The sequence below is a fragment of the Canis lupus genome, chromosome 18 (assembly GCF_003254725.2).
Source record: "Canis lupus dingo isolate Sandy chromosome 18, ASM325472v2, whole genome shotgun sequence".
NCBI lineage: Eukaryota > Metazoa > Chordata > Mammalia > Carnivora > Canidae > Canis > Canis lupus.
The window spans coordinates 42,455,201-42,479,282 of record NC_064260.1 but is presented as its reverse complement, the minus strand read 5'-3'; the positions used below and the strand labels follow the sequence as shown (position 1 = coordinate 42,479,282).

At 37.6% G+C, this 24,082-nt stretch overlaps 1 protein-coding gene and 1 long non-coding RNA gene across 9 annotated transcripts in view; one reads left to right on the top strand and one right to left on the bottom strand.

Moving 5' to 3' along the window:
• The window catches only part of CSTPP1 (centriolar satellite-associated tubulin polyglutamylase complex regulator 1), a 202,543-nt gene that overhangs the window by 26,154 nt on the left and 152,307 nt on the right, over positions 1 to 24,082 (top strand). For all 5 annotated transcript variants that reach the window (XM_035701214.2, XM_035701208.2, XM_035701213.2 and 2 more), the window contains one exon: positions 20,903 to 21,005. In XM_035701214.2, coding sequence (XP_035557107.1) covers positions 20,978 to 21,005 — 28 coding nt within the window. In that variant the 5' untranslated portion in view covers positions 20,903 to 20,977. Of the gene's footprint in view, positions 1 to 20,902; positions 21,006 to 24,082 lie in introns of those variants that run through there.
• LOC112663317 (uncharacterized) overlaps positions 1 to 24,082 on the bottom strand; it is an 80,727-nt gene that overhangs the window by 15,608 nt on the left and 41,037 nt on the right. For 2 of the 4 annotated variants that reach the window (XR_003139168.3, XR_007403767.1), the window contains 2 exons: positions 14,287 to 14,430; positions 7,114 to 8,052 (listed from right to left, as the gene is read on the bottom strand). This is a non-coding gene — a long non-coding RNA (uncharacterized LOC112663317). Of the gene's footprint in view, positions 1 to 7,113; positions 8,053 to 12,516; positions 12,588 to 14,286; positions 14,431 to 24,082 lie in introns of those variants that run through there. The other 2 variants (XR_007403768.1, XR_004806500.2) reach the window with 2 other exon arrangements.

Genomic DNA, 24,082 nt, shown 5'->3' with positions numbered 1-24,082 from the left:
CCAAAAATTATCCTAATTCTGTGATTCAGTGGAAAATATTTACACTCATGAGATTAAAGTTCAAATCTTTGCCCTACTATTTATAAGCTGTGTGACCTTGGGCAATTTCCTCATTTGTAAAATGGCGATAATAATCCCAGCCTTATCTGACTCTTGGGCTGGTTGTAAGGCTCAGTGAGATAATGTATGTGAAAATATTTAGTAAATTTTCAGGGGTGTTACAAATGTTATTGTTCAAGTTATGAAAGTCATTAAGACCTTACCTGTTCACAACAATGATAATAAGCACTGAGATAGCATTACATCGCTTCAATTGCTAGAATAGTGTCTGAAACACTCTGCCATTGTATCATGCACTAACCTAGACCCATGAATAGGCCAGTGAACATTCTGATTGGTATGTTAATTTGATCCATTCATTCATACTTTTGGGAAAACATATAGATACTTTATGTTAATAGTAGGTTTGTCTGGATACAGCAGAAAAAAACTAAAATAACTTGGTTTGAACAAGTTAGAAGATTATTTCTTGGAATCCCTGGGTGGCTCAGTGGTTTAGCACCTGCCTTTGGCCCAGGGTGTGATCCTGGAGTCCTGGGATCAAGTTCCGCATTGGGCTCCCTTCATGGGGCCTGCTTCTCCCTCTCTGCCTGTGTCTCTACCTCTCTCTCTGTGTCTATCATGAATAGATAAATAAAATCTTAAAAAAAAAAAAGATTATTTCTCTTTTTGTGGAAAACAAGGCTGAAGATAGGCAGTCTCTGGTTGGTATGGTGTGCTCCAAAGTATAATCAGCAACTCAGGTTTCCATACGTTTGCTCCAACATCTTAACCAGAGATTCCATCTTTTACCTCACGATCCATGAGGACTGAAGGAGCTCTCTATTATCCTCTAGGGTAAATAAGGGACATCTTTCAGCTGAATCAGTTCCATTTTAGTACTTTCTAGAAGACCCACACCATACTGGGCTTATATTTTATAGCTTAATCACATGACTAAAGTCTAGCTACAAAGAAAGATAATGAGAAAATATGATATTTATTCCAGTGGCCAGGAGCCCAGGTAAAAATTGGAGTATGTTTCTAAAGAGGAAGAGATTGCTGGGGTAGGCAACTAGCAGTCTTTGTCACAGCATTATATAAATATATGGATGTCTTCTGTTATGCACTCCCCTCCTCCTTTCTCCCTGACACATGCATACACACGTGTGTACACACATACACACTACTCACATTCACATAGGCACCGCCTATTTAATTTTATTTCCTAGATAAGTTAGTCCACTCTAGTGATCTTGTGCCCAAAAGTTCTTTTCTGTTGCTAATGCATGGTGATTGTACCAACTTTAGAAAATGGTCAATTGAGATCATTAAACAGAAGGATCTTGGTCTTTTTTCAAAACAGCCAGTTGGTCAACAGAATAAATTGACTGTATGTACTCCGCACTATGGTTGATACTGCAAAAGATGTATAAGGCATATAACATGGACCCTTTTTCCTATATTTGATCATAGTGAATGGGGCCATTATATTCCCAAATTCCCAAGAAAGGAACCCAGAAATCATCCTAAATTTCCTCTCATCTTTTACTTCTCATATCCAATCGATTATCAACTTCTACTGGTTATTCCTCTTTTGTTTTGATCTATCATTCTTGTTGTTACTTTCCTAATTCAGGTCTTTGTTATTTCTGGCCTGGATGTTTGAAGAACTGCTTGATTTATATCTGTGCATTCTCCCTCCACTTCTTTCACAGTACTGTCACAGTAATTTTTCAGAAGTAGTAGTCTTTTACTTTCTTTTTTTGTTGCTGTTTTTGTTTTAGTCTTTTACTTTCTTGCTCGAAATTCAGTGATTTCCCAAAATCTGTGCTCCTTATAGAGTCCTTTAGAATGATGATGCTGTCTAAACTTATCTTTTAGCAATACTGAACTGTATTGATCATAGTGAATGGGGCCATTATATTCCCAAATTCCCAAGAAAGGAACCCAGAAATCATCCTATTCAAATTCTATTTCTTTTCTTTTTTTTTTTAAATTTTACTGCAATTTCAGTATAGTTAACGTACAGTGCTACATTAGTTTCAGGTATACAAAATGGTGATTCAACATTCCCATTCATCACCCTGTGCCCATCACAAGTGCCCTCCATAATCCCCATCACCTATTTAATACATCCTCCCATCCCCCTCCCCTCTGGTAACCATGTTTGTTCTCTATAGTTAAGAGTCTGTTTCTTGGTTTGTGTCTCTCTCGCTCTTTTTCCCTTTGCTTTTTTTGTTTCTTAATTTCCACACATAAATCAAATAACATGGTATTTGTCTTTCTCTGACTTATTTTGCTTAGAATTATACTCCATCCATGTTGTTTCAAAAGGCAAGATTTCATTCATTTTTATGGCTGAATAATAGTCCAGAGACAATGCAAAGCTAATTTAGCTTTTCAGATCCACTATGCAAATATGAAAAATATCTTCATCCTTCTGCCTGTTCTGATGTGTCTTTATTGAATATCCTCTCTCCACTTGTTCACGTGGCAAATTCTTTCACAGGCTTTCTCAGCATAAGTGTTCCTCTTTTGAAACTCTTTCTCTGAGTCAACAAAACCACTCTTTTCTGTTTACACTTTTTACATACCTCCTTTATAACAATTATCATACTATATTATATTGTTAATTTGTATATCTACTTCTCTAATAGATGGTAAGCTTCTCAAGGACAAAGACCATACTTAAGTATTAAATAATTATTAAAAAATAAAATAATGTCTTCAATTGTGTGGTAATGTAGTTGAGGACACTAACCGATGAAATAACACTGAGTCAGTGTGCAATCAAGTGCTATGTGATAAGTAATAGTTCAGGGGAAAAAAGGAGATACAGGAGATTGGAGGAATTAGGGAAGGAATCAAAGAGAACATAATCACCAGTAGGGATATTGCATAATGATTTGGGCCAAGAAAACTGAAAATTCTAGGGACATATTTTTATGTTCAGCAATGTTTGTATAAAGAAATATTTATAGGGATGCCTAGCTAGTTTAGTTGGTAGAGCACGCAACTCTTAGTCTCAGGGTTATGAGTTCAGGCCCCACATTGGGCGTGGAGCCGACTTCAAACAAACAAACAAATAAGATCAAAACAAAGTACTCCATTAAATTTTGAAAAAATATAATAAGTCTACAAGAAAAGAAAAATGAGAAAGGATAAAACCATATGGGGCACCTGGGTGGCTCAGTCAGTTAAGTGTCAGACTCTTGGTTTCTGCTCAAGTCTTGATCTCAGGGTCATGAGATTGAGCCCCATGTGAAGCTCTGTGCTCAGCACAGAGTCTGCTTGTCTTTCTTCCTCCCTCTCAGCCCATCTCCCACTCAAATAAATAAATATGTAAACAAAAGGAAAAAAACCTAGAAAATACAAAGGGGTATATTGGTTTAATTTGGAACCCTCTTATCTATAAGTGTTTTTAGTTCCTTTTAACTTTAGTTTTTTTCCATCTCTAAAGAAATTAAAGTCCCATTGTATAAATACTTTATTAGTACTACTGTATCACATAAGCATCTGCATTGTCTCTGGACTATTATTCAGCCATAAAAATGAATGAAATCTTGCCTTTTGAAACAACATGGATGGAGTATAATTCTAAGCAAAATAAGTCAGAGAAAGACAAATACCATGTTATTTGATTTATGTGTGGAAATTAAGAAACAAAAAAAGCAAAGGGAAAAAGAGCGAGAGAGACACAAACCAAGAAACAGACTCTTAACTATAGAGAACAAACATGGTTACCAGAGGGGAGGGGGATGGGAGGATGTATTAAATAGGTGATGGGGATTAGGGAGGGCACTTGTGATGGGCACAGGGTGATGAATGGGAATGTTGAATCACCATTTTGTATACCTGAAACTAATGTAGCACTGTATGTTAACTATACTGAAATTGCAGTAAAATTTAAAAAAAAAAAGAAATAGAATTTGAATAGGTTTTTCTCAGTAGAAGGCATACATATGGCTAAAAAACACATAAAAAAAGTGCTCAATATTATTAATCACCATAGAAATGCAGATCAAAGCCATGAGATACCATTTCAAACTCACTAAGATGGCTAAAATAAAAAAATACGGGCAATGACAAGTATTAGTAAGGATGTAGAAAAATTATACCCTCGTATGTGTCTGTTAGGGTTATAGAATGATGCAGCCACTTTTGAAAACAATTTGGCAATAAAACATACAGTTACTATATAATTAGCACTTGCACCCTTAAACATATGCCCATGAGAGTGAAAAATAGCTCCACAAAAATCTGTACACAAATATCCACAGTGACATTGTTCTTAATAGCCAACAAGATGAATACAACTGATGGATGGATAAACAAAAGGTGGTAAACTCAGAATGAAATGTATTCAGTAAGAAAAAAAGAATGAAGTATTGACACAAGCTATAATAGGGAGGAACCTCAAAAACTTGATGCTAAGTGAAAGAAGCCAGTGAGAAAAGCCCATATTGTATGATTTCATTTATAGAAAATGTCCAGACTAGGGAAATCAGTAGAGACAAAAAATAGATGAATAGTTTCTGGGGGCTAGGAGAAGAGGGCATGGGAACTGACTGCTAATGGGTACTTGCTTTGGACGATTGAAGAGATGAAGAAATGAGGTAGTGGGGATGGTTGCACGACTCTTTGAGTATACTAAAAACTTGAATTGTACATGTTAAAAGGGTGGATTTTATGGTAAGTGAATTATATTTCATTAAAGCTATTATTAAAAGAATCCTCTGGGATGTCTGGCTGGCTCAGCCAGTGGGGCATGGGACTCTTGATCTCCCGTCATGAGTTGAAGCCCCATGTTAGGGGTAGATTTTACTAATGGGAAAAAAAAAAAAAAAGAAAAGGATCTGCATTGTCTCAACCTCTAATCTTTTTAACTGTGCACATACACAGTATTAATATATGCTTATATATACATAGTTAATGTGCAATATATATAGTACAAATATGCATATACTCTGACAGGATAACACATTCCAAGGTTCAAAAAATATATATTAAGGCATACATTGAGAGGCATTGTTTCCACCCTGTCTCAATTTCTTCCTCTCCTGTGTTCTGTAGATAACTGCTTTTATGCAACTAGCTCTTTTATTTTATATTTTTTAAAGATTTTATTTTTAAGTAATCTCTACATCCAATGTGGGGTTTTGAACTCACAAGTCCAAGATCAAGAGTCGCAGGCTCTACTGACTGAGCCAGCCTGGCTCAACCATCTCTTTTAAATCTATAGGATATGATTATGTTTGTTTCTCCCAAGTTTCCAGTACTGCTGAGCTTTGCCTTTTTTTTTTTTTAACTGAAATGACCTTTTTCTTTACTTTTTCTAAAATACATTCTTTTTCTGCCTTTATTATAAGGGGATGTAATAATTTGCCTGCTTTGGTTTTCTCCAAATTAAGGTTTCAGCATAATTTAGTAGTCTGATTATCAATACTTAGATTATCTTCTAGCCAATCATTGTGTTAAATACAAGTAACTCTTTATAATAACTATTATCATGTATCATAGGTCAAAGAAAAGTTTATTTATAATTTTTCCTGAATTATAATTGACACCAGAGACCTGAATAGGTTATCAGTAGGATAAAAGAAGAAGCCTGGATAATATAATTTGATCATTCCATTTAGAAGGTTGGATCCATTCAGGGAGAGTATGAAAATATATTTGAAAATAATTTCGTTTTACCATGACTTATTTTGCTTGCTATGTACAAAGAAAAACTTCAGCAATGTGATTACAGATGGATATATGGAGAACTTCAGAACTACATATGAGGGATGCCTGAGTGGCTCAGCGGTTGGGCATCTGCCTTTGGCCCAGGGCATGATCCCGGGGTCCTGGGATTGAGTCCTGCATTGGGATCCTTGCATACAGCCTGCTTCTTCTTCTCCCTCTGTCTGTGTCTCTGCCTCTCTCTGTGTGTCTCTCATGAATAAATAAATAAGAATCTAAAAAAAAAAAAAAAGCTGCATTTGAGCAAGCCCAGATACTTTCCATCGTTGAGTCAGGAGTGAAAAAAATGAGGAAAGGCTTCAATTTCATTTTTTTAAAGTTTTATTTATTTAAGTAATCTCTACACCCCATGTGGGGCTCATACTCATGACCCTAAGATCAAGTCACATATTCTTCCAACTGAGCCAGCCAGGTGCCCCAGTGAGTCAGCCAGGCACCCCTTCAATTTTGTTATCTATAAAATGATGGTAGTTAAATGATATGATCTTAAAATCCTTCCACTCCTTAAGCTTGTGCAATTTAGGAGCAGTGGTGAGAATAGTAATGAAGTGATTGACTACTGATTCTAAGTTTAGTACAACCAAGAGGCTGGTAGAACAATCTGTGGGAGGACCTACGAGATTTCAAGTCCTGGTAAAGAGGAATAGTGTGTTCAGTGGAAATGGAGGAGAAAATGGAATTTTGGGGTCAGGGGATTTGATGGGCCATCATTGTGAAAGAAAGCCCACCATGTGCTCCTGGGAAGAAAAATGTGGGTTCTGGGTTTTTGGTTTTCTTTTTTTTTAACATGTGGGTCATAAATTCTCAGGGGAGCTATAGATAAACCATAGGAGGTTCTCAAATCCTCTAAATTATGCACAACATATTAAATTATATCCATTTTTCTGTGAGAAAATATTTTCAGCTTTAAATAGATTCTTATCATGACCTAACAAAAAAGTCATTCACTCTTAAAAATTAATGATAAAGACTCCTGATGATTAAAATGGAGAAAGAGGGATACCTCCGTAGCCTTGCAGTGGGTGAATATGGTTATTGTGATACTTTCAGAGTCCGTTAGGTTTTAGTCACCCGACCTTGAAGTAAGAGAGAAAAATGAATAGAAAGAAACAGAATTTGGGGATCCCTGCGTGACTCAGTGGTTTAGCGCCTGCCTTTGGCCCAGCCGCGATTCTGGAGTCCCGGGATCGAGTCCTGTGTCAGGCTCCCGGCATGGAGCCTGCTTCTCCCTCTGCCCCCCACCCCCTCTCTCTCTCTCTCTCTATGTCTATCATGAATAAATAAAAATCTTGAAAGAAAGAAAGAAAGAAATAGAATTTGCCATTAGGCAGTTTTGAGTCTTGGCTTGCCATTATTAGCTGTGTGACCTTAGGTTTATAACCCCTGTTAAGCTTCAGTTTTCTCAGCTATAAAATGAAAATAGTAAGTAGCTACCTTAGATGGTGGTTGTCAGGGTAAAATGAGATAACACAGGTTGAACACATAATATGGTGCTTGACACATAGTGGGTATTTGGTCAACCTCTCCCCTCAGATTTTAGATTTTGTATATCTGGTCCTCAGTAAGTCCATCTTCAGAGAACTACTCAGTGATGCTCATACTCAAGAAGATCATATCTTATTAAGAGGTCAGTTTAGAGGTCAGTTTAGAGGTTCTTTCCCATGCAGATTTGCAAGCCGGGTGTGCAAAAAACCCACATTGGACTTGTTGCCTGGCAGCACGTGTCCCTGAGTGGTAGTACATGGCTTGCATTGTAATGTCATCAGTGCAGGGGCCAGCTGGCTGAACATGTACTGCCACATGGGCTAGGGACTCCATTCCTCAACAAAACAGCAGCCAGCACTAGGGTTAACAGAAAATGACAAACCAGGCATGGATGAGGGAGGCGCCAGCAGAGCAGCGGGATGTCCTTTGATTTGCTTCTGTTATTTGCATGTCTTTCTTGTGATGTCTGTGAAATGTTCAGAATGACAAAGTTTTTAAAAGACCTGCTGACTCCGCCTGAAAAATGTGAAAAACCTCCCGTTTAGAGACCTATTATGTCCAGCTAGCCTGCATTTTCTATATCTTTTTCTTCATTTTTTATTAATGCAAACATTTGCATGAAGACAGAACCTTTGTTTCGTAAAGAGTTCATCTGCCCCTGCTGCTTACTGGCCCTGCCATGCAAGAGCACAACAGAACCTTTGTTACGCTTTCAGCAAAGCTGTTTATGAACGGTGGCTTACTGAGGACTGCTTCCTGTGCTGTGTGCTTCCATTTTGTCTAAAAAGAAAAAAAAGAAAATAGTTCTTAGGAGTGAAAAGAATTTGGACTTTCTTTTATTCAAGTCTTGGATGTTGAAATGACAAGTAGCCTCCAAATTTGTGAGGAACTGGTAATTGCATCGAATGCATTTTTTCACTTTACCTTGAACATAATGAGGCCCTTAGTAACAATGGAAGGAGCAAGTGCTTTCTCATTGGATGAGAGGGAGGGGACAGTAAAAAGGCAACAGAAAGAGGGGTTGAGAACAGGACAAAAGTGGCGTCCTGTAAGAACCCTAATATTGTAACAGAATGTGTTTTGGTACTTAGCGTTTCCCACCTGGGAGGCGCAATCCTGAAGTGGTTTCGTTGAATAAAGAATAGCACCACAGTGTATAAATAGTGATACAGTTTATGTATTCAATCAGTAAATATTTGAATGACTGGTATGTGGAAGACACTGAATGGTCCTAAGAGTTAAAGGGGATAAAAGATAAATGAGTCATGGTCACTAGCAGCCTATAAGGAGTTGGAAGTCTAACAAAGAAGATAACACATGTATAACAGAAATCACTGTCTCAAGGTATAAAGTGACATTGGAAATATTTTAAATAGATGGTTAGGGAATTCAGGAAAAGGGAGATTGCTTCTGGGTCAGAGAGAATCAGGAAAAGCTTCGTGAAGAAAGCGGCATTTGACTTGAGCCTGGCAGGAAAGGTAGGCTTGGACATTGCAACAGAGCTATGAGTGAGGAGTCAAAAATTATGTTGGTCTGGTAAAATAGATCCCAGAGTATATTTTTATAGGGTAATTTGGTGTTTGACACTATTAATTTAGATGCTATGGTAAGTGTTGGCATGAGTTTTCTGTGTAATCTAAATTAGGGCCAGTCTAGGCTATGCTGTTCCATTCATTCACCCCATGACCTTGTGCACTTTGGCCTAGGCCTCTGGAGTATCTATAAATATCTACAATAGCATGTTTACTTTCATAACAAAAATAGACAAAGGGATTATTGGGCATTATTACAACCATATCCCATAAACAGGGTGTAGACACAGTTCTGAGTGGGGATTTGACATGTGAGACTCATATTTGAAAGAGAATCCCCACCTTCATATAGAAGCAGTATCAAACAGAAGGGAGAAGATCAGGAATTCTAAACCCATGAGTTTTCAGCTACCTTAAATTAGAAATCATTTCTGTATCTTTCTATTAGACTGAGGTCCTGTTACTGTTATATGAGTTGTTGTGAATGCCAGCTAATTTTTGTGAAATAGTTTGAATGTAAAATGACAAGTAATTGATAAGTTACCTTATTGTACTAATACCGTTAATCCTTATATTCATAGTTAATTGCATATTACTAAATATAATTCCTAATAGTCTGTAAAGGCATGGTTTTCCCCAAAGGCTACAACCTTTGATGACTATATAGCACAATTGATTTTCACAGTGTAACTTAAAAAAAATTTTTTTTAAAGATTTATTTATTTATTTTTAAAGATTTTATTTATCCATTTGAGAGAGAGAAACAAAGATAGCAAGAAAGAGCATAGGGAGGCAGAGGGAGAAGCAGGCTCCCCACTGAGCAGGGAGTCCAATGTGGGACTCAATCCCAGAACCCTGGGATTGTGACATAAGCCAAAGGCAGATGCCCAACCAACTGAGCCATCCAGGTACCCAAAATTCATTTATTTATCTTAGAGAGAGAGAGAGAGCATGAGTGGGAGGGGTAGAGGCAGAGGAAGAGAAACCTCAAGCAGATTCTGCCTGAGCTTGGAGCCCAACATGCAGCTTAGTCTTACAACCCTGAAATCACAACCTGAGGTGAAGCCGAGAGTCAGACATTTAACCAACTGTGCCACCCAGGTGCCCCTTGCCTTGTAACTTTAATACTTCCCTGCCTGACATGACATTATGAGTGGCACTTGATTTACTCCATGTTTGTCAGTTTATAGGGTTTTATTTAACCTATGATGCCTTCGGAAAATAGTGTTATGACTTTATGGAGTTGATTTCATAACAATACTGTTCTATGAGTAACTATTTTTGCAAAGCTACTGTCATGACGGTTATTACTTGTGTTCTTCACATGTCCCATAGATTGTAACTGTGGAAAACTGCCACTTCAGATTTCTTGGATATTCAGGCAGTACATTTTGTTATGGTCAGCTAGCTGAGTACTTTTAAGTTTGGATCTCGGTAAAAGCCTCCTTAAAAAATTGTTTTTTCCTGTAGCTTCTGGCACTTGAAATTACAGGACTCCAACCTACTAATTCTGTATTATGAGATTTAGGCTAGAAATACTGAGGCAATAGGATTTAAGTACATGACCTTTACTGACATCCTCAAAATATCAAAAATCACCAGTTTTAGGAAGAAAGAAAAAGGAAGGATTAATGACTGGCTAGAGACTGTTTGAATGTCAAAGCACTCAGCTTTGCACAGCTGTTAACTTGTACAATACCTCTATTGGTTGAGGGAAGTGGACTTCAGTTTTTCGTCCTCCACTTTACATAAAGATCTTTAGTGAACTCTTGTTTTCTGGTTGTCACAGGTGATGTTAACATACGTGTAATGCTTTGTTTGCCCTCAGTGTGTCTTTTGGTATTTGAGTTTGACTAGCTGAATAGCAGCAATGTGGTGGTTTGGATGTATTAGTTTTGTCTGTTTTATATTTATTAATGTAAGAAATCTTTCCTTAATTTGTAACTTGTCCTTAGAATATTCCACTTGGGGGCTACCTGGGTGTCTCAGTTGGTTAAGCATCTGCCTTCTGCTCAGGTCATGATTTCAGGGTCCTGGGATTGACCTCTGAGTCAGACTCCCTGCTCATTGGAGAGCCTGCTTCTCTCTCTTCCTCTGTCACCCCCCTGCTTATTCTCTTTCTCTCTCTCTCTCAAGTATTTTTTTTTTTTTTAAAGAAAATTCCACTTGGCATAGCTCGTTAAGGGCTGCAATATAGTGCAGTCCTGACCATAGACCTAGATTCAAATCCTGTCTCTGCTACTCACCAGGCTGTTAACATTTAGGTAAATTATATATCTGAATCTTCCTTTTTTTCATCTATAAAATGGAAATAAAGGAGGCACCCATTTCATAAGTTTGTTGTGAGAATTAAATTAATTAATGCCCATAGAATGGTTAGAAGGCTCTCTTGCAGAGACCTGAATAAATGTTAGCTGTTGCTATTATTATATTTATAGGTTTAACTACCTTTAAGCAAACCCTGTAATGATTAAGAGCTATTAAAAGAGGGAAGCCTCCTGCATTTATATCAAGGATGTTTATTAGGATATTCATATGCAATGTGTGATCCACTTACAGTGTTTTCTGGGCACCCAAAGTTAAACTTGACACACAGCTGTTTTATATTTAGAGCTAGTTAATATCTGAAGGGGCCTGATTTGGAGTTAATGCGTTTATTTTTCTCTACTCTAAGTTTTAAATTTCTTTTTATATTATGCTTACTGTGCTAATTGTGAATTCATGATTTGGTAAGGGACCCAATTATTTAAAGTAAAGATCATATTAGAAAAAAATATATAAGATAATAGGTTTATTTACTTGGAGTAGAGAGGGTCTGTCTGAACAATACAAAAGCACAAAAGTTAAAATGTCTATACAATGAAAGATACCATAAACAAATTAAAGTAAAAGTCATAAGGTAGATGTATATATTTGCAACATATATAGAATTAGGAAAAAAAACTATAAATCAAGGAGACGAAAAAAGAACCAGAGAGGAAAATGGCAAAGGATACTAGCAGATTATTCACAGAAAAAATACAAATAAACATGAAAATATGCTTAACTTTATTTGTACTTAAGAAGACCAAAATTAAAACAACAATGAAAAGCTATTTTATAGCTGTTAAATTGGCAAAATTACAAAGTCTTAGACCAAGGATAGTGAAAAGATAGTCTAATGGCTAAGAAGAGTGTAAATTGGAATAAATTTTTGTAAAATTTATTGCTTTGTAAAACAATTGTGTATGTCTAAGTAAACATGAAGATGTAGAGTAAAGGGAAACCTTATGAATGCTGGTGGGATTGTAAACTGGAAGAGCCACTATGGAAAACAGTATGGAGGATCTTCAAAAAATTAAAAATAGAACTACTGTATGATGCATCAATTCCACTACTGGGAATATATCCAAAGGAAATGAAAACACTAAGTGGAAAAGATATCTGTACGTTCACTGCAGCATCATTTACAATAGTCAAGACATGAGAACAACCTGAGTGTCCATCGATGAATAAATGGATGAAGTTGTAGTGTGTATATATAACGGAACATTATCCAGCCACAAAAAATGAGGAAATTCTACCATTTGTAACATGGATGGATCTTGAAGGCATTATGCTAAGTGAAAATGTCAGAGAAAGACAGATATTGGGGGTGCCTGGGTGGCTCAGTTGGTGCAGCATCTGCCTTTGGCTCAGGTCATGATCCAAGGGTCCTGGAATTGAGCCTCACCTCAGGCTGTCTGCTCAGTGAGGAGCCTGCTTCTCTAACTCTGCTTGCCACTCTGCTTATTTGTGCTCTCTCTGTCAAATAAATAAATAAAATCTTAGAAAAGGCAGGTACTGTATGATTTCACTTATATATGGAATCTAAAAACAAACAACAAACAAAACCCCAAACTCATTAAAGAAGAAATCAGACATGTGGTTGCCAGAGGCAGATTAGGGAGAGGGAATTAGAGGAAGGTGGTGGGGAGGCAGGGTAAAGATTTCCAGTTATAAGATGAGTACTGGGGAGGTAATGTATAGCATAATGACTGTGGTTACCACTGCTGTATGATACATAGGAAAGTGGTTAAGAGAATAAATCCTAAGAGTTCTCAGCACAAAGAGAAAAATGTTTTTTCTTTTCTTCTTTCTCTTCTTTTTAATGTATCTATATGGTGAATGTTAGCCAAACCTATTGTGATAATCATTTCACAATATATGGAAATCAAACTGTCATGATATATGTCTTAAACTTACACAATGATATTTGTCAATTATTTCTTAATAAAACCGGAAAAAAACCCCACAAAGATATGTGCATCCTGTGGCATGCCAATTCCATAGGAAAACTCTTCCACATATGCACAGGGAAACATGTATAAGAATGTTCAACACAGGGAAACATGTATAAGAATGTTCAACACAGGGACGCTGGGTGGCTCAGCGGTTGAGTGTCTGCCTTCAGCCCCAAAGCATGATCCTGGAGTCCCAGGATCGAGTCCCACATCGGGCTCCCTGCATGGAGCCTGCTTCTCCCTCTGCCTGTGTCTCCGCCTCTCTCTCTGTATCTCTTATGAATAAATAAAATCTTAAAAAAAAAAAAAAGAATGTTCAACACAGCAAAGTTTTCTATAGTAAAAATATGGAAACAGCTTAAATATTTACTAATAGGGAAATATTTGCTATTGAGAAATACTGCAAGGCTAAGTTGGTTCCATATTGTTTCATAAAAGATCCCCAGACATAACTGAGTAAAAAAAAACAAGATTCAGAAAAAAATATATGTCATTTATTTAAAACAGAACTAAACCAAGCTCACAAATTATGTATTTTTATTTTTTTAAAAGTATGCATACCAAACTGACAACAACTGTTACCAATGGGAACTGGGATTAGTTTTTAACTTTTTCTAAACTGTTGGAATTTTTAAAAATAATTTTAAAAAGTAATTTTAGAAATAATTTTAAAAAATAATAATTACATGTGTAATTAGAAAGAAACAGTTTTGGGGATCCCTGGGTGGTGCAGCGGTTTAGCGCCTGCCTTTGGCCCAGGGCGTGATCCTGGAGACCTGGGATCGAATCCCACGTCAGGCTCCCGATGCATGGAGCCTGCTTCTCCCTCTGCCTGTGTCTCTGCCTCTCTCTCTCTCTCTCTGTGTGACTATCATAAATAAATAAAAATAAAAAAATAAAAAAGAAACAGTTTTTTATTTACAATTTAAAGATTATATAAATAATTTTAACTTAGTTACCAATTTAAGCTTCTTTTCTAGTATTTACATAAATAGCCAGCAATTTCTAGATAATACAGTATAAAATGGGATGACACATTGGGGTTTTGGATTTTTCTTAATTATGATTTGCTTTTGTTTTTGTTTAGAGAGGTCATAGGTCATAGTGGAAGGACATAGGCTTTGGAGTCAAATCTAAGTTTAAATCCTAGATGAGCCATTTATTAAGATTTTTAGCATGTTCCTTAACCTCTCCGAGCGTCAGAAAAGTCTATTACTTACCTCATTGAGTTGTATAAGGATTATATGTACTGATTTTCCTCATTTCCCATGTCCTTTGGTCAGAGGAAATTGGTCTAGTGTGGTCTCAGATCAAAGATGGTCTTCAATGGGTGATAAAATATTTTACCAGAACATACCATGTTCCTGGATCAGGACATACGAGCAAAGATGGAGGATGTAAATAATTAATTTTAGAGTTCTATTAACTTTTTAAACCAGTAAGCTATCTATTTGTACTTCACAAGACCAAATCAAATCAAACCATGTTAGTGATTTATAAATGATCTTGAACTTGAAACTTCTAAACAATTTACCTGACAAGTTGTTTGGTTAACAGGGTTACTTTTCTTATCTCAGAGAACAGTCTTAATTTAATTCAACATTTGTGCCAGCCGGCATCTGAATCTCAAGAGGCTTCAAAGACTAAAATGTGTCTCAGAAGGACTTTGGCAAAGGAGGACAAAGCCAGATTTAAAGTTGGATATATGTATATACTGTACTTTTCACTTACACTGCTGTTGCTCTTGTATGTGTCTATTAATATCACATGTAGTAATTTATGTGAATATTTTTCTAGTGAGACTTGTTTATTCTAGTATAGGGACTCTGTATAAAATAATAATAAAAAAATGAGTGGTCTAATTAATGTAGGTGGAAATTCTAGGCCCCTCAAGCAATCATTTCCAAATGAGACCCTTTATTTGATTGCAAAACAAACAAGCTAATACTTTGATGGTATTTATCCTTGGGAAGAGAGTTAAAAAGAAATAGTTCTGGACTTTCCCCATGTAAATTAGAGTCTCCTGAGTAATTAGCAGTTAATACGTGAACGCTTCCTATAAGTTTAAAGCGTATAGCTGAAATGGGCATATGATTATGTATATTATTGTATGTGTAAGGTTTATATAGCCCAGGAATCCTTGAAGATAATCTGTAAACATCCTTGGTTGGATGAGCAAAAGTTTAAATAAATGAATGGGGGCTATACTATATTGGTCAGATGGTAGTTTGTTAGTGTTGAAAACCACTGTCTTGTAAGTTTTGCCATGTCTGGAAGTGGTACATAGTAACAACTGTAGTAATAACAACAACAAGAAAAATAATTGCTAATATTTATTGCATACTTACTATGTGCCAAACACTATGCCAAGATTATTACATACATTACTTTATTTAATTCTCACTACCAGCTTACGTGGTAGGTACTATTCCCCAATTTTATAGAAAAGGGCGGAGAGATTAGGTAACTTGCTTAAAGTCACACTGTTAATAAGTGCCAGAGCTAGAAATCAAATCCAGGTCAACCTGATTTCAGAGCCCATATTCTTAAGTATTGCAAAAAATTGCTGTGTCATTTTAATCTGTAGAATCAGTATGTAGCAGTAAAAATATAATCATTAATGTCTTACTTTTCATATATACCAAATATTTTCCAAAGAAGTAGTTTATTATTAGACACATCATTCTTAGCATTATACCCATTTTATAGCAAGAGTGACTATGGTATAAAGAGATTAAGCAATCAGCAGGAGGCCGTTAAACAGAACCAAGAATTATCTGATCCACATTGCCTTTATTTGAGAGGTTCATATAACGATCATACAGTGTTACTTCTATTTCACTTAGATTTTTCAGTGTAGCATGTTGAAGTTTTAAGTGTTAAGAACGATACTATCTGAGCAAGACATGGACCTTGGGCCTTCATGTGGATTTCAGAAAAATAGAGTCTTATTGGTAGATGTTAGAAAAGTTAATCCTGGGCTTGTTGTAGGAATCCCAGCAAAGCAAAAGAGGAAAAGTCAATCTGAAATGTTTTTCCTTTTCCAAGGAGGGCAGCTAAGATGCCCAGATATCTTTGCCCTCTGGGGGTGCAGGTGTGCAATTTTTATTCTTTAATCATTCACATAAATTAAAGCCTATTCCTTTGCATTTAAAAAATAATATAAAACGACACTCTCCGTGTTTTATTGCCAGGCAAGAGCTTTGAACTTCTGTCTCATTGAAGTTTGATAAACTGCAAGGATTTTCCAGGGTTGGGTGGTACACTTAACCACAGAGGGAACATTGGACTGATAAGAGCTGCAGGTGAAAGAAACCACCAGAGAGTAGCAGTTAGAGAGAGCTCCTTGCACTTGGCTTGTGAGAAATTCTCTGCAGGGAGAAACTTTTCCTTGCCCTTTCTGGCTCTTCAGCTGCTTCCCTCCACCCACACATAAAAAGGGCACCAGGACTTTCTGTTTCCGCATTGTGAATGAGGAATACGTGGGGGGTGAATACTTTGTGGTGGAGTGATTCTTTATAAAAAAAACTTTGAAATTTGATGACAAATTCTAACTTCACACAAATGCTGATTGGCATGCACACCTATGCATTTGGGGACAGAATGTGCCCGCACACGCACACCTGTACACACACGTTCACACAGACACAATGGACATTTCTCAGATGATTTTATATCAACATACGTCCCTGCCTTTGTGCTGTATATAAAATAAAGGTCATATTTATGGGAAAACTCACTATACAAAGTGTTAACGATAAGGCAGTGTGGTATTGTGGTAAGAGCATGGGTTCTTGGTTTGAGTCTTGGCTTTTCTTCTCACTAGGTTAGCTGTGTGATCTTGAGCAAGCTACTTTAATTCTATAAATCTTAGTTCTCTCATTTGTAAAGTGGAAAATGATATCTCATATGCAAAATACATATGTATCATAGGATTGTGGCAAATACATAATATAATTCATGTTAAGACAATGAGTACACTCAGTGCACCATGTTTCAAATTGGCATCATTTATTGTTACCATTATTATGTGTAATATTAAACTCTATAAACATCAGATTGGTAGATGAATGTTAAATGGGAATAAACCTTTTTCTTCCTTCCTTCCTTTCTTCCCCCTTGCCCCTGACCTTTTTTGGTGCATTTTCCAGAGAATTTCTCTTTCCCAACCCCAGGAGGACAAAAGTACTTTGATTCTAATTGCTCTGAAAATGTTTCATCCTTAAAGGGCTTTCACATTGACATTTAGTCCCTGAAGTCAGGAAGGGGAAGCATCAGGATTAGCAACTAAGGAGAGCTCTTTCACTTCTACCATCAAATCAAAAAACCCAAAACACCCCCATCCTATACTAGTAGGCTTAGGTAGATCTAAGTCAAAGAAAGTCCATCTAGTCCAAGGAAGGAATGTAAGACCAGGAGATAAGTGGGTGGAAAATGGTAGGAGAATACAGAGATGGCAGTGTTCTGATTTTAATGTGACTTTGGCCATTTTTTCCCAATTTAATATATATTAAGGTGTAAAACGGTTAATGCCAGAAATTGGCATGTGTGATCTCTCAACTTCTCTCTCAATTGCAGAGTAATAGTTTTGGCCATTTCTTAGAGAAATAGTTCTCCAGTTGGAAGAACTGTTGCTGAAGCACTAATTTTATTTTCACCTCTTTTTGGGGGTAGAGGCTAGAGAATGTTTGCAGTACACTGATAGTTGTTTGATAGTGCACTTTGGGAAGCACTCATATTGACAGAATAAGTCACAGAATATAAACATGTCAGTCATCTGAATTTTTGGCCCATGCAAATGTGGTGAAACCTTAGGTTACCATTGTCAAATGAAGACTGTCCTGAGTACAGCGTGGGCAGATAAAGTTATTTGGTTTTTAAGACTGCCAAGACTTCAGGAATGGTTTTTTGAAGTATCTGGGGGTTTTTTAGGGTGGGGGAGGGGTTTAGGGAGAGGGAGAAGGAGAATCCAAAGCATGCTCCACGCCCAGCACAAAGCCTGACACAGGGCTCGATCTCAACCCTGACACAGGGCTCGATCATGACCTGAGCCAACATCAAGAGTTGGATGCTTAACCAACTGAGCCACTCAGGTGCCCCTTGAAGTGCCTGTTTTTATAAATTTTAGGTAATTCCTCCATATTTTCCTGAGGGACAAAACTATAAAAGAGACAAATAGTAACAACTTAGTAACAACTTCGTGGAATTGCTTTTTGACAAGGTATTCATTACTTTGAGGATTTTTTTTTGTTCTCGCTGCTCCAGAAGAAAGGGTTTGTAGATTTTTTTATTTTTTTAATATTTTTTTTATTTGAGAGAGTGAGCAAGGGAGAGAGACAAGAGACAGAGAGAGAGAACAAGCTGGGGGATAGGCAGAGGGAGAGAGAGAGAAGCAGACTCTCCGCTGAGCAGGAACCCAATGCAGGGCTTGATCCCAGGACCCTAGGATCATGACCTGAGCCGAAAGCAGATGCTTAACCAACTGAACCACCCAGGTGCCCCCAGAAGGAAGGGGCTTTTAAAAATTTGTTTATTTTTAATTTTTTTGGATGGTAAGTGGAAATACTGAATTGGAAGTTTCTATGTAAACTGTGGCAGGATACCCTTGTTGTACCTAAAGATAAAATTCAGGGAATAGGAACAAGCATTTGTTGAGCACCTGTTGTAATGGAAGCTCTAACTTATGTTGTTTACTAAAGTAAATCCCCCCAGTAGACCTTGAGATAGGCTCTTAAGAATTTATATTATCAAGCAAACCAGGGACTTTACATGTGTTATATTATTCAATTGTCATAACCCTATGATGTAGAACTACTAATATTATTATTATGAATAGTAATAGTATTATTAACCACATTTTACAGTGAGGAAATAGGCTTAGAGAGTCATTTGCTCAAAGTCACACAGCTAGGAATTGTTAGGGCTGAGAATGGAACTATGGTCTATCTGAACTCCAAAGCCCAAGGTCTAAACCAGTGATTCTTAAACATTCAGGTACATAAGAAGCATCAAGGGTACTTGTTTAAAACTACTGGACTCCATGAAAAGTACAGTATAGGAAATATAGTCAATAATATTGCAGTAACATTGTATGGTGACAAATGGTGACTATACTTATTGTGGTGAACATTGAATAGTAGGTAGAATTGTCAAAGCACTGATCTGAAACAAATATAACTGTATACTGGCGTACAATGTTATATTTAAAAGTTTATTTATTGGACACCGAGGCTCCTTCCACAGTTTGGCTATCGTGGCCATTGCTGCTATAAACATCGGGGTGCAGGTGTCCCGGCGTTTCATTGCATTTGTATCTTTGGGGTAAATCCCCAACAGTGCAATTGCTGGGTCGTAGGGCAGGTATATTTTTAACTGTTTGAGGAACCTCCACACAGTTTTCCAGAGTGGCTGCACCAGTTCACATTCCCACCAACAGTGTAAGAGGGTTCCCTTTTCTCCGCATCCTCTCCAACATTTGTTGTTTCCTGCCTTGTTAATTTTCCCCATTCTTTAAAAAGCCTTTTTTTTTTTTTTTTTTAAGAATGGGCTCCAGGTAGAAATTTTTTTTTTAATTTTTATTTATTTACTTATGATAGTCACAGAGAGAGAGAGAGGCAGAGACACAGGCAGAGGGAGAAGCAGGCTCCATGCATCGGGAGCCTGATATGGGATTCGATCCCGGGTCTCCAGGATCGCGCCCTGGGCCAAAGGCAGGCGCCAAACCGCTGCGCCACCCAGGGATCCCTCCAGGTAGAAATTTAAGGTCACTAAATCTGGGATATTGTCAGATTACAAATCTGTATTTTAACAGGGTACACTGGGTGAGTTAAACCAAGAAGTTGATTGACCATATTTTGAGAAAGAGCTAAATAGTATTTCTTTCCATACCTGATAAAGAAGAAAACAGGTGTAGTTTAAACAACTAAGATTAAGCTACCAAAGACAGAGCCATGAATCAAACCCAAGCCTGTCTTTTTTTTTTAAGATAGATTTATTATTTATTTATTTATTTATTTATTTATTTATTTATTTAGTCATTCATTCATTCATTCATGAAAGACAGAGAGGCAGGCTCCATGCAGGGAGCCTGATGTGGGACTTGATCCTGGGACTCCAGGATCATGCACTGGGCTGAAGGCAGGTGTTCAACCACTGAGCCACCCAGGCATCCCTTAGTCTATCTAATTCTAATACACCCTTTATTACAAACCCATGATTAATTCACACATTTTCCAGTCACAACAAATGCAGAAAACATGCTTTCTGGTAAATTGAGCCACACAGATTTCACAGTCCTACGGCTAATAACGTATAGCACCATTGGTGACATTTTCATTAAATTCCCTTTAATTTTTTCAGGGACTTTTTGTATAAGGAATTGGGTTTTCCTTGGAAGCAGATCATCCACACTTCAGGCATGGCACCACTACTCACTGGATTAAGTTTCTGAGACATGGATAAGTGGAAGAGGGTAAAAGAAGGTAGAAAGAAAAGAATTCCCAGGTATATCTAAATGGTGCTAAATGTAGCTAAATGGTGCCAAAGCTCCTCATCCTCATTAACGTCACCCTCATCACTGAAATGAAGAGTGAGGGGTTGATAGTAGTACTAATAGCCACTCATATGGTGATAGGTCATGTTCTACATTGTCTCCTACTTCATCCTTTGAGACCATAGCTCAATTAGGGCCAGCACGTTTACTCTGCCTGTTCTAGTCCACATCCTAGGGCAGAACCAACATTTTGATTGATCTTCATGGCTTCCTACTGGGACTGGGAAGACTTTTATCTTCTTTGTTTCTCACTTTCTGTTTCTGTCTTGATTTTTTCTTTTCAGCCCAGCGACATGTCCTCACATACATGGAGGATGCAGTGTGTCAGCTGCTAGAGAATAAGGAAGATATTAGCCAATATGGCATTGCCAGGTTCTTCACTGAATAGTAAGTACCTGAGTGTTTTGCCAATAGGGCGAGCCCAGAGGAGGCGCTTGGAAGCAGGCAAGGTACATGAAGAATAGAGCAGAGTATTGCTGATTATGTCGTGGCAGTGAATGCTCAGTTTTGGTAGGTTGGTTGAGGGCTGCCCAAACATGTTTTGGGACATGCCTTTAGTGCAGCTTGTTTTGTCCAGTGATAAGTCTCATGAGTGGCCATGATAATAATAGCTCAAGAACTAATTGATCTGTTAGATTTATTTCTTTAGATTCCTCCTATAATTTTTAACTTCCTCCATTATTCAGAATACTTACTCTGCCTGTAGTCAGTGTTCCTTTAGTCTGTGTGTTTCACAGCTGGCTTTTCTTATGGAAATGCTTAGGATGATTTCCTTCTACAGTTTTCTTTCTACAGGATGCTATGTCAATTGGCTAATGATTTTAGAGTATTACAGAGGCAGAATAGGTTTCACATTGTGTTTTTTTGTAAAGCTTGCTTGGAATGTGTATAAGTCAAAATAATGACAACTTTTTTAATATCACAGAATTGTTCTTAGGTTGAAAGAGAATCTGTTTTAAACACCTTGGTCTTCATGAAAGGGTTTGCTAAAGAAATACAGAATGTTATTTGTATTTCCAAAATGCCATCACTATTTGTATAATCATTTGGATTCTCCTTTTTTTATGGTTTATTGGGAGCATTCTATGGAAGGAAGAATAGCTTCTAACAGGTTTCTTTAAAAAAATATTTTATTTATTTGAAAGAGAGACAGCATGTAAGAGAGCAGAGGAAGAGGGAGAGACAGACTCCCCTCTGAGCAGGGAGCCCAACATGGGGCTCCATCCCAGGACTCTGGACTCATGACCTGAGCCAAAGGCAGACACTTCACCAACTGAGCTACCCAGGTGCCCTATTAGTTTTATATTTAAGGGGAATCATGAGCTCAGGTCTGTCTTTAAAACATATTTATTTTTTCCTTTCCTCCACAGCTTCCTTGAAGATCAGACAGCTGTTCTAATGGCCTAAACTTGGGTTGCTGTTAGGGGAATTCTTTTTTTTTTTTTTAATTTTTATTTATTTATGATAGTCACAGAGAGAGAGAGAGAGAGAGGCAGAGACACAGGCAGAGGGAGAAGCAGGCTCCATGCACCGGGAGCCCGACGTGGGATTCGATCCAGGGTCTCCAGGATCACGCCCTGGGCCAAAGGCAGATGCCAAACCGCTGCGCCACCCAGGGATCCCTGTTAGGGGGATTCTTGACTCTCCCTAGCTTTATTTGTCAAGCTATGGGTCTTGCAAATAAAAGCTAGATTTTTATGGATTGGAATTTCAGGTCCCTGGGAAAAACAGGCTCTCCAGTAGTAGAGCCTGTCCCTTTCCCCAGTCCTTTAAAGGAAGATCAGGAAAGGAATCTTACTTGTTCTCATGGTGTGGGCTGAAGCAAATGAGGTGGGCAGGGAATAAAGACCGAGATTGAATAGCCTTGCTTGCTCTTACAGAACTGACAAGCCTAAGGGTCAAGTTTCTAGGCCATTTAATCTGTACCAGCACTCTTGAGGCTCCTTGCCAAGTGAAATATGATTCTTCTGGGGGCAATACTTCTTCCTGTTTTTTTTTTTTTTTTCATTTTAGTCTGCTTCCTCCACCCTTCATCTACTTTATAAGTCTTTCCTATCACAGTGGTTCCTTGTGGGCAGGTATCATTGCCTCTTCATCTTTGTGTTCTAGTGCCTGGCACAATGTTTTGCACATAATGGGTGTTAAATGAATGTTTGTTGAATATAAAGCTTTATATTTTAAGTTATTGTACACAATTTACTCTTATTTTTGAAGAAGCTGTATGTTATGTATGTAGCACCTCAAAAGTGAACCCAACTGGTCTAAATAACTGATACTGAACTCTATAGAGCCAATAGTAAATCTTATAACTGTTCCCAAATGCTATTGAATGCTATTAACTGTAGCTTTTATCCACCAATACACTATTGAAAAAAAATCTTAAGATTTTTTCCATAGTGCTGATAGAAATCTAGTTGCCAAGTGAGCTGTTTCTTATCCTCAGGAAACTAAAAATTACACAATGTCTGTGAGTGGCACATACCTGACACTATTCAGAAACCATATTGGCCCAAGGCAAGTTATTTTGAGAAGTGAACTAGCATCAAATCTCCAAAATCTTAAAACGAACAACAACAAAAGACTCAAAAGGTGTGGATATATGATGAAATTAAAAGTAGTATTTGGTAGACAAGGAGACCTGAGTGGTAGAAGCTCCTGATTTTCTTTGATTATGAATTCTGTTTATCTAGTGAAAATACTTCCTTCTCAGGCCTCAGTTTTGTGTTGATTCATAGCAGCATAATGACACTGCCCTAGGAAGAAGAGTTCCTTATTTATAAAAGTTCTGGCTCTATAATCTTGGGCAATTTCTAAAATTTTCTGGGCTTCAGTTACCCAGTTATGACACAGATATAAAGTCTTAAATTCTAATAATAATAACAATGTAACAGTTATACATCATAATGAGCAATTTTCTTTTTAAAAATATTTTATTTATTCATGAGAGCCACAGAGAGAGGCAAAGACATAGGCAGAAGGAGAAGCAAGCTCGCTGCAAGGAGCCTGATACGGGACTTGATCCCCAGACCCTGGGATCACTCCCTGAGCCAAAGCAGACGCCTAACCTCTGAGCCACTCAGGCACCCCATATAATGAGCAGTTTTCAATTAAACTCATAGTATGTCTCAGCCACTATAATTCTTTGAAGTAGGTAGTGTTATTATCTCTATTTTATAGATGAAGAAACTGAGACTCAGAGAGATTAAAATAGCTTCTTTAGATTCACAGGCTAATAAGTGATAGAATTGGGAATCAAGTCTGCTCTGCAATATTTCTTTTTTTTTTTTTTTTAATTTTTATTTATTTATGATAGTCACAGAGAGAGAGAGGCGCAGAGACACAGGCAGAGGGAGAAGCAGGCTCCATGCACCGGGAGCCCGACGTGGGACTCGATCCCAGGTCTCCAGGATCGCGCCCTGGGCCAAAGGCAGGCACCAAACCGCTGCGCCACCCAGGGATCCCTG